Here is a 14,493-nt window from a genome sequence, read left to right as displayed (position 1 = left end):
CGCGCGCTGAGAGGAGCGGGCACGTGCCTGCCCCGGACCCCACCGGCGGGGCAGGGCTGCGGGCCGCGCCTCACGCACCGCGGCGCCGGCGGTCCAGCGGTGCGGGCGCTGCGAGAGCCCGGCCGTGTCGCGCAGAGAGCCGGAGCCCGCGGGCCTGACAAGCGGCGGGACATGCAGGTAAGCGCCCGCTGCCAGCTGTGGGAACCCGGAGCTGCGCGGCGGTCCCCTGGCTCGTCGTCCGAGAGACGCCCGGTCACTTCCCGGGCCCCCAAAACTTAATTGGGGCTGCCTCCGGCTTCTCGGATCCTAGGCGCTCAGCGGGCCGGCTGGGTCTGGGCGCCGTGGGCGCTCACGGACCGGGAGCGGGCCCTTCTCTGGCTCACCAGACTCTGCTGGCTCGGCTTGGTCAGGTGGCGGGAAGGGAGAAGGAAGGCGAAGGAAATTACCCGGCCCCGCTGCGAACAAAGCTGGGGCTGCCTGCCTCTCGGCGGTGCTGCTGCTGCCTCCAGCGAGCGCGCGGCGCCCGGCGCGGAGGGCGCGCTCCCGGCGCAGGCAGGTAGGGCGCGGGCTTCCTCGCTCTCCCGCGGCGGCTCTGGCGCTCGCGACTTTCGGGTCGCAGAGAGGCGGGCAACCCAGACGGTGGTCCGGACAGCGGCCACCTCTGAGCTCAGGGACAGAGCCTGGGCGCTACCCGCGACTGTCGGGGAGGTGTGAGCTGCTAGAGCTTTTCGAACTCTTCCCAGGATTGGCCCGGCCCAGCTGGAACCCTCCACTTGAGTGTGTCCCGGCCTGGAGCGGTCTTGGGCGGGACTGCATATGGATTACCTTAACTCTGGCGAGAGGTTCCTGAATTCTTGCCTCACTCCAGAGCTGATGGAGCCCTGAGAGGTGGTGATGCTTTCTTTCTGCTTTCCTTGATTGCTTCTCTGCGTCTGGGAGAGATGGGAAGCCACCTCTCTCTCCATCCACTCTGGGCACCTCGTTGAATATTTGGCCAAGCGCTCTGGTGAGAGACGGGTATTTGCACCTTACAAATCATTGTAAGACAATTCATTTTGCTTGAAGAATGTTTGGTTCTGTTTTACAGAGAGAGAAACTGAGGTGGCTCAAGCCCTGAAATGGTTGTTCAGCTGAGTTGAGTGGGGAGGGGGCAGTTTGCCCTCCACTTTACAGGGGGTCCTTCTTCACTGTTTTTGTCACCTGGTCACATTAGCAACAGCTTTCAGTGACGGTCACTCTGAGCAGAGTTACAGCCTGGTACCTGGAGGAAAAAGGCTCCAGATCATGTTACCAATCCCCTGAACTTCTCCAATGGCCTAGGAATGTGCTCACTTGCCAGAGCTGTGATGGGACATCTGTGCCCATGCCATCAGTGTAGGAACAGAAGACTGTCAGCAGGGCAGGGTCACACTCCTGTACTATTACCAGAACTGATACAGGCCCATGGTGCAAGCCTAGGGTGTCCCCTTCTGTGGTTGGCCCCTAAGGCAGTCTAGGTCCCTGAGAGCATCAGGCACACCTCTGAAAGCTTGAGGACACTTTCCTGCATCCAGCCTCCTGTGGTGGAATGCACATGTAATTTACTTATTGAAGGCAAGATCTCAAGCATAGAGGAGTGGATGCCAGGCCCAGAGCCTGCACCCGCACTTCTGTCCAGACCCACACACAAGTCCTGGCAAAAAACATACCGACCTATTAGAGGTGGAAAGCTGAGTGGTGGTTTTCCTCCATTTCAAAATAAGGTCTGTTCTCTCTTTGATACAGATGATTTGTAGTTATAAATAGCAAGGAGGAGGAGATGCACAAGGCGATGCTGAAAGAGACCTCTTTGGGGCCATTGTGAGCAGTGATGCAGTGCTGGGGTCTTCCTGGTGATGTCAAATGTGGGAGTCTGAGGAAAGAGGCACAGCTATAGACAGCATCTCTACTAACAGGTGCAGATGGTGCTGACACCAGGGCAGGGGGTAAAGAGAGTAGGGGCCTAAAGCCACAACGTCAGGGTATGTCTCCAAGGGTAGCTGCAAGAGACATCCCCTTCTTTTCCTTTCTCTTCTTAAAGACAATCAGACAGAAGACATATAACACACTGTGGGGTCTACCTGCCAGGGGAGCCAGAGCCAGTCTTTAAGGAGCTTGCTGGCCCCTTTCCACCCATGGATTCCTACTTTCCCAGGTTCTAATGTTCTGCATTTGAGTAAGGGTGTACAGTGTGTATGTTTGCCCAGAGCATCTGAAACCAGTTCCCTCCTTAGTACATTTGATGGTTGTAATATCGACCAAGGTTTCTTTCTTAGCCCTTTTCTAAATTTTTTTCTATCCAAAAAGCTTAAAGAGTGTTGCTCAGTGGTGTAGTATGTGTTTAGCATGGATGAGGCCCTGGGTTCCGTCCCCAGCAATGATGATGATGATGATGATGATAATGTATTCCCCAAATTGCTGTGAAAAGAACAAAAATCTAGGATTGTTCTTTACCTATGTATTTCATCCTCCTCGTAATCTAGTGGTAACTGGAAAGATTTTGTTTGTTCTTTTGTGGTGTGGGGATGGGATCCAGGGTCTCACGCATGTGCATGTGGAACAAACATGCCAACCATACCTCTTTCCTTGGGCTCCTGTGCCTGACATCACCAGTGCCGCATCACTGCTCATGGTGGCTCCAAAGAGGTCTCCTTCAGCATTGCCCTGTGCACCTCCTCCCCCTTGCTATTTATAACTACAAATCATCTATATCAAAGAGAGAACAGACACTATTTTGAAATGGAGGAAAACACCACTCAGCCACAGCTCAAATGATTTTTTAAACTATTTTTAGTTGTAGATGGACACAATACCTTTATTTTATTTATTTTTATTTGGTGCTGTGAGGATCGAACCCAGTGCCTCACATGTCATAGGCAAGCACTGTACCACCAAGTTACAACCCCAGCCCCTCAAATTATTTTTTTAAAGACTTTTTGGTTTGTTTTTCTTCAAGAAAGGCAGAGGACCAGAGTGATATGTTCTGATTTTTACCTCTAGGACAGTTGTGCTGGTTTCTGGATTGCCACAGCCTGGCACCTGTAGCATAGGGGCCCATTTTGCATGAAGTGATAGCCCTTGTCTTCCCTGAAATAGAACCTAGCAAGTCCGTGAAAGCCTTCCCTGTCTCTGCGATTCTGATTTGATTCTCCCTGGCTCCTTTTCAATCTGTCATTTAACTCCTCAATCTTCTAAATATGCCCTCGGAGTCCACATTTGTTCCAGCCCCACACCTGAATGGAATCCTCTGAGTATTACTCCTTCAGATCTCTCAAGACTCAGAACAGCAATAGATATAAAAATCTTGAGTGGCAAGAGCTTATGTGAGCTCCATGTAAGGGCATCTTGGACTGCTTTCTATCAGACTTCTTTAAACTGTATCTGTGTCCAGAAACATCCAGCAAAGGGTAAGTCATAGATACCATGGTAAAAACAAAAAGGCCTGAGTGTTTTTAATCTGAGCAACCTGTTAAAGTAAAAACAACCCCCTTTTGATCTCTAAGATGTAGTCTGTGTTTCCCACACAGCCTGTTGGTGAGACCCGGAAAATGGACTTATTTGGTTCAGTTCTGAACTTTTCCCTTCAATGAGAAATGCCCCTAGCACCACAGAGCAGGTGATTGCTCTGTTCCTACCAGGCCCCCTCCACTCCTGGGCGGCTCTGTTTACCTGGCTAAATTTAACCCTCCGCCCGCTCTGTCCCTGCTGGACCCACTGGCTCTGGCTCGTGGTCTGGCCACTGGGCTGGCTGCTGCGGCAGTGTTTCCTGACTTCTTCGCCCCTGTGGTTGCAGTTGGGTCTTTTTGTACTGCATGAATCTTCTTTCAGACTTTCTAAAGTTGGTGTCTCTCCTCCCCGCTTCTCCACCCATGTGGCTTTTTTCCCAACTCTTTCCTCATGGTAATTTGGAACCTGGTTCAGTACTGGGGGCAAACTGTTCCCGGTGCCTTCCAGGTACCATGCATGGAGTTTTCAGGAAAGCTAGACTCAGGCTGCCACTGAAAGTCCTCAGGGGCTGTGCTAATCATTGTCCAGCCCGCTGCCAGACTCTGGGGTCCTTTCTGAGTCACCGAGGTGCTCATGGCAGAAGTACCACCCTTAAAGTGACGGGGCTGTTTTCTCAGAATATTTTTTTTGCCCCCCAAAACCTCCATACCTGCAAAGAACTCAACCTGCCCATATGTACTGATCCTTGCATTACTGCCTTTTGAGGTTTTTGTTTTTATTTTTCTTTTAGAGGTGGGGTGCACATGTTAGGTATTTTCTCTGCTATCTTTTCTATGAAGTGAGAACACTGGATTAGATTGTCTTAGAGGCCTCTTCCAGTTGTAACTTTCTGTCACTTTGCCCAGCTTTAGCCCTTTCAGATTTTGGAAATCTCTGCTGAGGCCCAGGTCTCAGTTGGGGCTGCAGGCCCTTGGAAGACCAGAGGTGTGTTCCCACCCTGGGGAGGTGGGGCGGGCGGCGGGCCTGTTTCACAAAGCATGGTCTCGCAAGCTGGGCTTGTGGTCGCACTGGAGGCTCAAGTAGGGCTCCTAGCTGTGGGCTGTGGCGTGGCAGGGGCCTCTGTGGTTAGCCAGCATCCCAAGGATTAGGATGAGGCTCTGTCTCCAGCTTCGGGTGACTTGGGGGCTGGTGCTACATTCCTGGGGTGAGGCACCAGGAGTCCATTTTTAAATGGTTTACAGTCCTCCCTCCTCTGAAGTTTCCTTGAGCTCAAGAAATGCAGACTCCGAAATGGTTACTCTTGTCTGGATAATTTATAAAGGGTCAGAAGTGGACTTAGCAAGGCCTGTGAAATGATAGCTGGGCTTGGGTTAGAAAAGGCAGTGGCTTAGAAAGTTCTGGGTTTACAAACTGTAGTTCCCAAGGGTCACTTTTGAGTTATTTGCAAATGTTCAGTTGTTAGATTTGCTCTGAGTCCTGCTGGGGGAGTGAAAAATATAAGAACAAAAATATAGCATAATGAAACATAGAAAGTAACAACACTCTTCTGATAGGAGCTGGTGGTAGTCGGGTTTGCTTCTGAGCCTCACGCTGCCCTTTCCACTTTGACAGGGAAAGCCCCGGATTAAAGGCAAGAAGCCACATAGCAGCCCTAAGCTTCTGGGCTCTGTGACTGTGTTGTGTGGCCCTGGTGTTATGCCCTGGGCTTGAGCCAGTGGACAGAGTGCGGGAAAGAGGCTGGTACACCCCCACCCACTTCTCTTACCCCCTGTGTTGTGGAAAGTCGGAGCACAGTTGAGTCCCTGTCATAGATTGACCTTGAAGATTACATACTTCACCTATATTTGTTGAGAAGTTTCTCCTGAGAAAAGTTGAGTAATGAATTACTAAATACTTCATAGAAATTGTGTTGGGGGGTGTGCTGGGTTTGTGGCTCAGTGGTAGAGTGCTCGCCTGGCATGCACGAGGCACTGGGTTCCATCCTTAGCACTACATAAATGTAAAATAAAGATATTGTATCCACCTAAAACTTAAAAATAAATTAAAAAGAAAGAAAGAAATTGTGTTTGGGATTTGAGACCTACAGTCAAGGCAATTAAACCCTTAGCAACATTTGGCACATAAGTTTAGAAGTTCACAGGCAAGAGCACAAGGGGCACGGAGGTGGCTGGACCTTATCAACTGGAGAACCTTAAACATGGCTGAGTTCCTCTGTGTATAAGGGAGGTGCTAAGCAACTCAGTGAGACCCTGTCTCTAAATAAAATACAAAATAGGGCTGGGGATGTGGCTCAGTGGTCAAGTGCCCCCGAGTTCAATCCCTGGTATCAAAAAATAATAAACAAACAAATAAAAAAATAAAGCTTTACTTATTGGTCACACTCCATTTTTTGCCCCCCCCCAAAAATGGCATAAAATTTGCAATAATTATGCTGTGAAATACAGAATTTGGCTCAAGGTATGGGGGGAATGACAAACTCAGAGGTTTTGGAAGACTGCACAATAGCCATTTGTGAGTAGTAGAAGTTACTTGAACCAAAACTCCTGAGTTTGTTTGTTTGTTTATTTTTGCAGTGCTGGGGGTGAAACCCAGGGCCTTACATATGCTGGGCAATTGCTCTACTACTGACCTACCTCCTCAGTCCTTTTTAAATTTTTAAAATTTAAGACAGGGACTGGCTAAATTGCCAAGGTTGGCCTCGAACAATTCTCGTGGATGTCCGCTGGGTGCCAATCAGGCACAGAAGTTGTTTTGATCAGTATATAGAGGGGAATAGAGGATTATGGAATGACAGGGACAGGACACATGTCCAGAGTTGGCTGTCATGAAAGAAGGAAAAGTGATGTTCACCATAGGAGCCTTGGATTCTGATGTGTCCTAACTGGCTGATACTTGACCAAATCCCTGCCTGAGGAAGAAGGGATCTGGGGACCACATCTTAGATACAGTTTCGTTTTTAATTGAGCAAGTGCTGATACATTCCCTGTGTTTGCAAATTGCTCAAAATCTTAGTGTGTGTGTGTGTGTGTGGGGGGTTTCTAGGAATTGAACCCAGGGGTGCTCTACCACTGAGCCACATCCCCAACCCTTTTGATTTTATTTTAAGATAGGGTTTTGCTAAGTTGCCCAGACTGGCCTGGAACTTTTAAACCTCCTGCCTCAGCCTCCCTAGTAGCTGGAATTTCAGGCGTAAGCCACTGTGCCGCCACTACGCCCAGCTACTCAAGAGTCTTAAAAGGTCAAGCCAGGTGCAGTGGCACACATTTGCAATCCCAGCAACAGGGGAGGCTAAGGCAGGAGGATAGCTTGAGCCCTGATCTTCAGGGCCAGTTTTGGGCAGCAGAGTGTCTCAATAAAACAAAACAAACAAACAGCAACAAAAACTTGTCAAATTTGGGGTTTTTCTTAAAAAGGTAGCCTCTGTGAAGTCTCATCTGAAGTCAGATTTAACAGGCAAGATGAGATTTGAGAGCCTTCTGTTTCCCCTCATGCCAGTCTATCTACCAGTGTGAGTCAGGGTAGTATCCTGTGGAAAGCAAGGGGATTCAGGAGCCAGGCAGGTAACTGAGAAGAGTGTGGGAAAGGGGAGAGATTAAAAGGCAACTGGGAGGGCCAGGCCTGCTCAGTGGTAGAGCACTTGCATCCCACACCACACACACACACACACACACACACACACACACACACACACACCTTGGAAGAAGGAGGAAGCCCTGTGGCCAACCTGGGAGGGCATTGTACCTAAAAGCACTTGAATTCATGTATTGAAAACTCACTGAGTTGGCCCTACCAACCCCCTTCCTCCAGGCGTCAGGTTGAACTTTGTCAGGAACCTAACAGTAGTGACCTGATGCAGTTGGCTAGCAGGGGACTTCCAGCTGACAAGCCAGACCCACTGGCCCTTTGAATCCAGGCCCTTTTCCACTGTGGAGCTGATTGCCACACCCTAGGGGCTGGACCAAGTCTTTCAACTTCTCAGGGTCCAGGGGTCACATTCTCAGTGCTGCTCCTATCCTAAAGTCCCAACTTATGTAACAGGATGGCCTCTCTATAGAGGTGTCAAGAGCCATTATGAACGGATGTTAGCCACATCCTGAGATTCCTCTTTCTTACACACTTCGGGCATCATTCCTGACATGCACAGGGAGTTTTCACACTTCCCCGACAAGACCCTCCTTGCCTCTGTGCTGCTTAAAACACAGCCCAGACCTGGCACTGTAGCTGACCAAGCCCTCCCTCTGCAGCCAGCCTGCCCCCTGCCTCCCTGGCCAGCCTCAGCCCATATCACACCCTATGCCTCTTAGGGCCTTCTTATGTCATGTGCATACCTTGTATTCTTTTAGGACCTGCGTACCTGCACTGCCTGGGCCTGGCCCTCTCCAACTCCTTTCTGTCCTGGGATGGCTCCTCCTGTCTATTTATTATCACTCTTGTTAAATGTCTGCCCCCCACTGTGTTTGTCCTATTGTCCACTACTTCCTCAGAGCTGAAGCAGTGTCTGAGCTTAAAAGGTGCTCAATAAAGATCTGCTATTGTCAACCTTAGGGCAATGAACTTAGTAAATGTACAGCATGTTCCTTGCTAGAAATGGGCCCCTTTGCCTAATAAGTATGACATCCTTAATGGATTTCTGCTGAGAATTGAATTAGTCATATAACAAATATTGATTCAGCTATGTCCCAGGTGCTAGGGAGATAAGACTGCTCCTGGCTGGGTATGGTAGCACATGCCTGCAATCCCAGCTTCTGGGGAGGCTGAGACATGAGGATTACAAGTTCGAGGCCAACCTTGGCAATTTAGCCAGTCCCTGTCTTAAATTTTAAAAATTTAAAAAGGGCTGAGGAGGTAGGTCAGTAGTAGAGCAATTGCCCAGCATATGTAAGGCCCTGGGTTTCACCCCCAGCACTGCAAAAATAAACAAACAAACAAACTCAGGAGTTTTGGTTCAAGTAACTTCTACTACTCACAAATGGCTATTGTGCAGTCTTCCAAAACCTCTGAGTTTGTCATTCCCCCCATACCTTGAGCCAAATTCTGTATTTCACAGCATAATTATTGCAAATTTTATGCCATTTTTGGGGGGGGGGGCAAAAAATGGAGTGTGACCAATAAGTAAAGCTTTATTTTTTTATTTGTTTGTTTATTATTTTTTGATACCAGGGATTGAACTCGGGGGCACTTGACCACTGAGCCACATCCCCAGCCCTATTTTGTATTTTATTTAGAGACAGAGTCTCACTGAGTTGCTTAGCACCTCCCTTTTGCTGAGGCTGGCTTTGGACTTGTGATTATCCTGTCTCAGCCTCCCAAGGCATTGGGATTACAGGCATGCACCATTGCGCAGAGCTCATGAAGCTTTTTTTTTTTTTTAAATGTGCTGGTATTACTTAAAAACCATTTATCACTCAACTAGCTTTGGGGCAAGGCACAGAATATTCATAAATATACATTTAAAGTGAATAGTCCAAATGGAGGGGTATCATTTCTTTGTGACAATTTAGTGAACATTTTTCTGGTCTGGAAAAGAAGAGTTAACACATTAGTTGTCATTGATTTGTGCATTATAGTCTAACTATTACACTTGAGAAAATTGATTACAGGGTTGCAAAGTATGGACTTACAAAATTTAGTCTTTTGCATCTGAAGATTCTGTTCTGCTGTCATTGTTTTTCTTTTTTTTTTTTTTTAGAGAGAGAGAGAGAATTTTTTTAATGTTTATTTTTTAGTTTTTGGTGGACACAACATCTTTCTTTGTATGTGGTGCTGAGGATCGAACCCTGGCCGCACGCATGTCAGGCGAGCGCGATACCGCTTGAGCCACATCCCCAGCCCCATCATTGGTTTTTAACCTAACATCCGTCTCAGTGCCACTCACGGAAGATGTGTTTACAGTCAGTTCTGCAGTGTTCCAAATAAACTCCCAAGTCTGCTTTCAGAAATATACTGAAGCTCCTGCACTGAGAATTTTAAGCTCCAGTCTTGGAATGCAGGAGAAGACAAATGTGCATCCATATGCATCCATATGCCATGATGAATACATTGCTGCTCTGTTTTCCTTTTAAGTGGCATGATGAACAGACCTATCCCATGCAACGATTACATGGTGACAGGTTACAAACCAATTTTTGGACTGAAAAAACAGGGTGTGAAATTACGGCATGTTTCCCTGTGTGTGTGATCAGACTGAGAAACGGTGAGGGAAGCATGAGGCAGTTTCATGAGGGCTCCATCCCCAGTGCCCTGCATCTCAGGCTCTCAGTCACTGTTAAATGACATGAGGATGGTCATTTGCTAGGCTGTCATTCCAGGTGACTGACATCATCTCTTGAGTAAGAGATTAGCACATTTATTGGATACAGCACCAGGATCCAATAAAGCCTTGTTGCATATAATTTGAAAAGAACTAAGAAGAAAAAGGTCTCCTGTTGCCAAAGACAGTGGCATTGTTGCCTCCTCTGCACGGCCATCTCTCGACTTCCAGGGCGCCTCCCTCTCCTAGTCTCCCCTCCCCATCACTGACTACAGATGGTTTCCTTTATGTCCTTGGACTCATCTCCTCTCTGCAAAAGGCTGATGCCTGTAAATACTGTCTGGGCTCTGACAAACTGAACATCTTCATTCTCCTGCCTGCTCCTCTCCCTTGGCCCTGGGCAGGTAGGCAGATTGCTAGGCAGGATCTTCTCTAGGGTTACCAACTTCTGACCTTCCCCCCCTTAGACCTGATTTTCACATGGACAACTCCAGCTCATCCTTCTCCTTGCTCAGTTTTGATTTACTAGCTGTGTGATGAACTGTGTGATTGAGCTCTTAGAACCACGCCTGAAGAGTAGGGGGTGGGCATGGAGAGAGGATGGCTAGTGGAAATAGGATACAACTGGAAGGAGGAATAACTTCTAATGTTTAACATCGCACTATGGTGAGAACTATGGTGGACAGCAATTAATCATGTATTTCAAAGTAGCTTGTAGAGAGATTTGGGGGTGTGGTACTGGGGATTGAGCTCAGGAGAGCTTTCCACTACATCTCCAGTCCTTTTTTATTTTTTAATTTTGAGACAGGTTTCGCTAAGTTGCCGAGTCTGGCTTTGAACTCCCGATCCTCCTGCCTCATCCTCCCATGCTGCTGGGATTATAGGCATGTGCCACTGTGTCCTGCTGGTACTTTTCTTAGTCTCTTCTACTTATAGCTGTAGAAGCACATAGATATTCACAGGTGTATGTGTATGGGGTATGTGTGTGTGCATGGTGGAGGGCGGGGTTGTTGGTTTGCAAGCATGGTAGGTGAGTGCCACACCCCAGCCTGATGTGTGTTTCTTTCTGTGCTGTCTCCCTGTTCCTCAAGGGCAAGGACCAGCTTACACTTCTGGCTTCTGTGCTTTCATGTGGCCTGGTATACATCAGGGCACAAAGTTGAAGATTAAACTTGTCCAGATGCCTGGACAGGTGTGTGGTCTATTTTCTGGTAAGTCACTGAATCTGTGCAGAGCCAGCCCCTGTGGTTTCTTTGCCTTTTTGCTTACTAGCTGTGTGATGAGTGTGATGTCCAAATCACTTTTATTTTTTATATATACATTTTTTAGTTGTAGGTGGACACAATTCCTTTATTTTATTTTTAGGTGGTGCTGAGGATGGAACCCAGTGCCTCACATGTGCCAGGCGAGCACTCTACCCCTGAGCCCCAGCCCCAGTACCCCCAAGTCACTTTTTGGTTCCCTAAGGTTGTTCTAAAGCCAGGCTTCTGAACCTCAGCACTGAGGATATTTGGCTCTGATCATTCTTGGTTGAGGAAGGCTGTCCTGTGCACTGGAGGATGTTGACAAACAATCCCAGCCTCCACTCACTAGATGCTGGTACCACCCTGTTCCCAGAGATGACACCCAGGGATGTCCCCAGCCTTTGTAAATGTCCCTGAGCGGCAGGGACACAGAAGAGCCCCCCCTGGTTGAGGTTCACTGTTCTAAACTGTCTCTAATTTTTTCCTGACAACCTTTCTTTGTTTTCCCTTCCCTCAATCCTTGGGAATCGTTTCCAGTTTTGTGTCCTATTTCTGTGCTGCCACCTGAGTGTGGGTGCTGTGGAGATGTGAATGATGGCAGCAGCTCTCCCAGCAGGGGCTTGTCCCTGTCCCACCCCACAGTGCTGTTTGTCACCCTGCTTCCAGACAAATCCTACTGCTGCCCTCCTGATCCACAAGCAGCCACCCTGCTGGTTAAAAGGGTGGCTGAGGGTAGCAAGACATTTTGTTTTATGCTATGTAGTTTGATTGGAATATCAGCCTTGCACACTCAGTCTAGGGGTGATTTTTAACCCTTTAGAAGTCTTTGCCCACCCTCTTGATGTCCTCTGTTCAGTAGAAATACATGGCCTTTAGGGCCATGGACTTGGGTTTGAGTACTAACTCAGCCATTCACAACCCTGGCCATTTAGCTTTTTCTGAGATCTCGTTTCCCTTTCCCTTAAACTGGGATAATATGCCCCACTCACAAGAGTGGGTGTTTTTCTTTTTTGAGAACTAAATGTGATAATTTATGTGAATTCTGGTGAAGCCCTGCACATAATATGTACTCTGTCCATGTTAAGCTCCTTTCTTCAACCCTTCTTTGAAAAAAAGTGAAAGTGTTGAGAATTGTCACCAAAGATGCCTAAGCCCCTACTCAGACTTTGGTGGAGAAGTGAGCATGTTATAACTTGGTTTATTTTGATAACTGGAGAGACAAATGGGGAAATTCACTTTATGACAACTACTTTAACCAATGAAGCTCTTGAGAGCTCTACAGCTCCAGGCTCTAGAAATTTCCTGAGAAGACCTCCTAATCTGAAGTACGGGCCCTTGGATGGCAGAAGTGATTCTCCTCTGTGCTCCTCTCCCCACTGGCGATCCCAGCACTCAGCATAGTTGCTGCTCAGCAATACTGACAGAGTGAGCTGGAGATACCTAAGGAGTGCATAATTCCCAATTTGTGAAAGCTGGTCTTGAAATAACCCTATTTCACCAATACTAAGACACACTGTTGGAGATCAGTATGCATCTTAAACTCAATATAGAATCATGATTTAATTGGGAGTGCTTTCCTTCCTTCCTTCCTTCCTTCCTTCCTTCCTTCCTTCCTTCCTTTCTTTCTTCTTTTTTTTTTTTTGGTACTGGAGATTGAGCCCAGGGGTGCTCAAGCTCGGAGCCACATCCCTAGCCCCCCCCGCCCCCCTTTTTTAATTTTTTTTTTTTTAGTTATAGTCCGACACAATACCTTTATTTATTTTTAAATGTGGAGCTGAGGATCAAATCCAATGCCTCGCATGTGTTACGTAAGCACTCTACCACTGAGCCACAACCCAGCACCCCCAGCCCCAGCCCTTTTTATTTTTTATTTTGAAATAGTCTCGCTAAGTTGCTAAGGGCCTTGCTAAATTGGTGAGGCTGGCTTTACACTTGAGATCCTCCTGAACTGCTGGGATTACAGGCATGCACCACCATGCCTGGCACATTTCTTTCTTAGTAGGATAAGATAATGGTGCATTTTAGAATCAGTATTTGGCAAAATCAGGTTACGTTCTTTATCATTGTTTTCAAAGGTGACCTATTGTCATTTCCTGTCGCCTACCATGGTGTTCCCATGGAAATGTGCTTCTGATTTTGCCAAATGCAATATTTAGAGTGTTGCCTTCATGTTGAACCTCTTATTGACTAAGAGCTAAAATTGAGATAGGAAATTCTAGGCAAAGATCAGATGCCCCAAGGACCCTGAACCCCAATGTGTAAGGATCCTGGCTTCCCTGCAGCCACCTGAGAATCAGAAGTTTAGGATTCCTGCCTTCTGTTAATAGGGATCTGGGGCCAATAAATGAAGTGCCAACAGTCTCCCAGTGCTTTGTAAATGGATTCATGTACCTCACCCTCTGCCCATCTCACCTGGAGTTGTTTAAAAGTAGTTGAGAAGGACTGTAAGGTGCTGTTCTTTCCTTTAGGACAGGAGGATGTGAAGAGTGGAAATGTGACCCAAAGATTTCTTTAAATCCACTGACAAAACACAGCCTCAGGTGACTCAGGGGTGATTCATACCTGGCACTTGACTTCTTATTTGTCTATTTCTAGGACAAACAAGTTTTCTCTTTGAAAACTCTGTAGAAGCTTGTCTGGTTAGGTGAAATAGTATCCTGAAGGATCAAGAAGAAGTTACATTCTATAGTCAGAGTGCAAGCCCCCTCCCCCTTCCTTTTAATACTTCCCTGTTTCACTGTCTTGGTATCGGAAAATATGTCAGATAAAATATTGCTAACATGAATTTTTTTGGGGGGGTACTAGGGATTGAATTTATGGGTGCTCTACCACTGAGCCACACATCTCAGCTCTTTAAAAAAAATTATTTTAAACTTTTGAGAAAGGGTCCCAGTAAGTTGCCAATGCTGACCTTAAACTTGAGATCCTCCTGCCTTAGTCTCCCAAGTGTCCTACTAGTTAATGCGGAGTTAATTAATGCTGAGCGAAGAAGGTCTAATGAGAGAGAAGGTCTAATCTCTTACATGCAGTGTTTAAGTCCTACAGTGCATCAGGTGCCAGTTCAATCCTGACTCCAAAAGTTCACTGACTGTAAGAGCACTATCCAGAGGTGACCTTGGGCAAGTCACCCAAACTCACCTGACCTCAGTTTCCCCATCTGTTAAAATCCCCCCAAGGCTGGGCTGGGGCTATGGCTCAGTGGTTGGTTGAGCACTTACCTCACATGCGTGAGGGTTCGATCCTCGGCACCACATACAAAAAATAAATAAATAAAATAAAGATACTGTGTCCATCTACAACTAAAAAAAAATTTTTAAAAATCCCTACAGGGGGGCTGGGGATGTGGCTCAAGTGGTAGCACGCTCGCCTGGCATGCGTGCGGCCCGGGTTCGATCCTCAGCACCACATACAAACAAAGATGTTGTGTCCGCCGATAACTAAAAAATAAAAATATTAAAAATTCTCTCTCTCTCTCTCTCTCTCTCTCTCTCTCTCCTCTCTCACTCTTTCTTTAAAAAAAAAAAAAAAAAAGAA

General features: G+C 47.2%; 1 protein-coding gene across 1 annotated transcript in view; it reads left to right on the top strand.

Moving 5' to 3' along the window:
- Positions 1–6: 6 nt before the first annotated feature.
- The window catches only part of Wnt5b (Wnt family member 5B), a 114,045-nt gene continuing 99,558 nt past the window's right edge, over positions 7–14,493 (top strand). The window contains exon 1 of the mRNA XM_048787715.1: positions 7–177. Coding sequence (XP_048643672.1) covers positions 172–177 — 6 coding nt within the window. The 5' untranslated portion in view covers positions 7–171. The remainder of the gene's footprint in view (positions 178–14,493) is intronic.

This window comes from Marmota marmota, unplaced genomic scaffold (assembly GCF_001458135.2).
Source record: "Marmota marmota marmota unplaced genomic scaffold, marMar, whole genome shotgun sequence".
NCBI classification, from domain to species: Eukaryota; Metazoa; Chordata; class Mammalia; order Rodentia; family Sciuridae; genus Marmota; species Marmota marmota.
The sequence above is the reverse complement of the archived record's forward strand: the minus strand, read 5'-3'. Positions and strand labels throughout refer to the sequence as shown.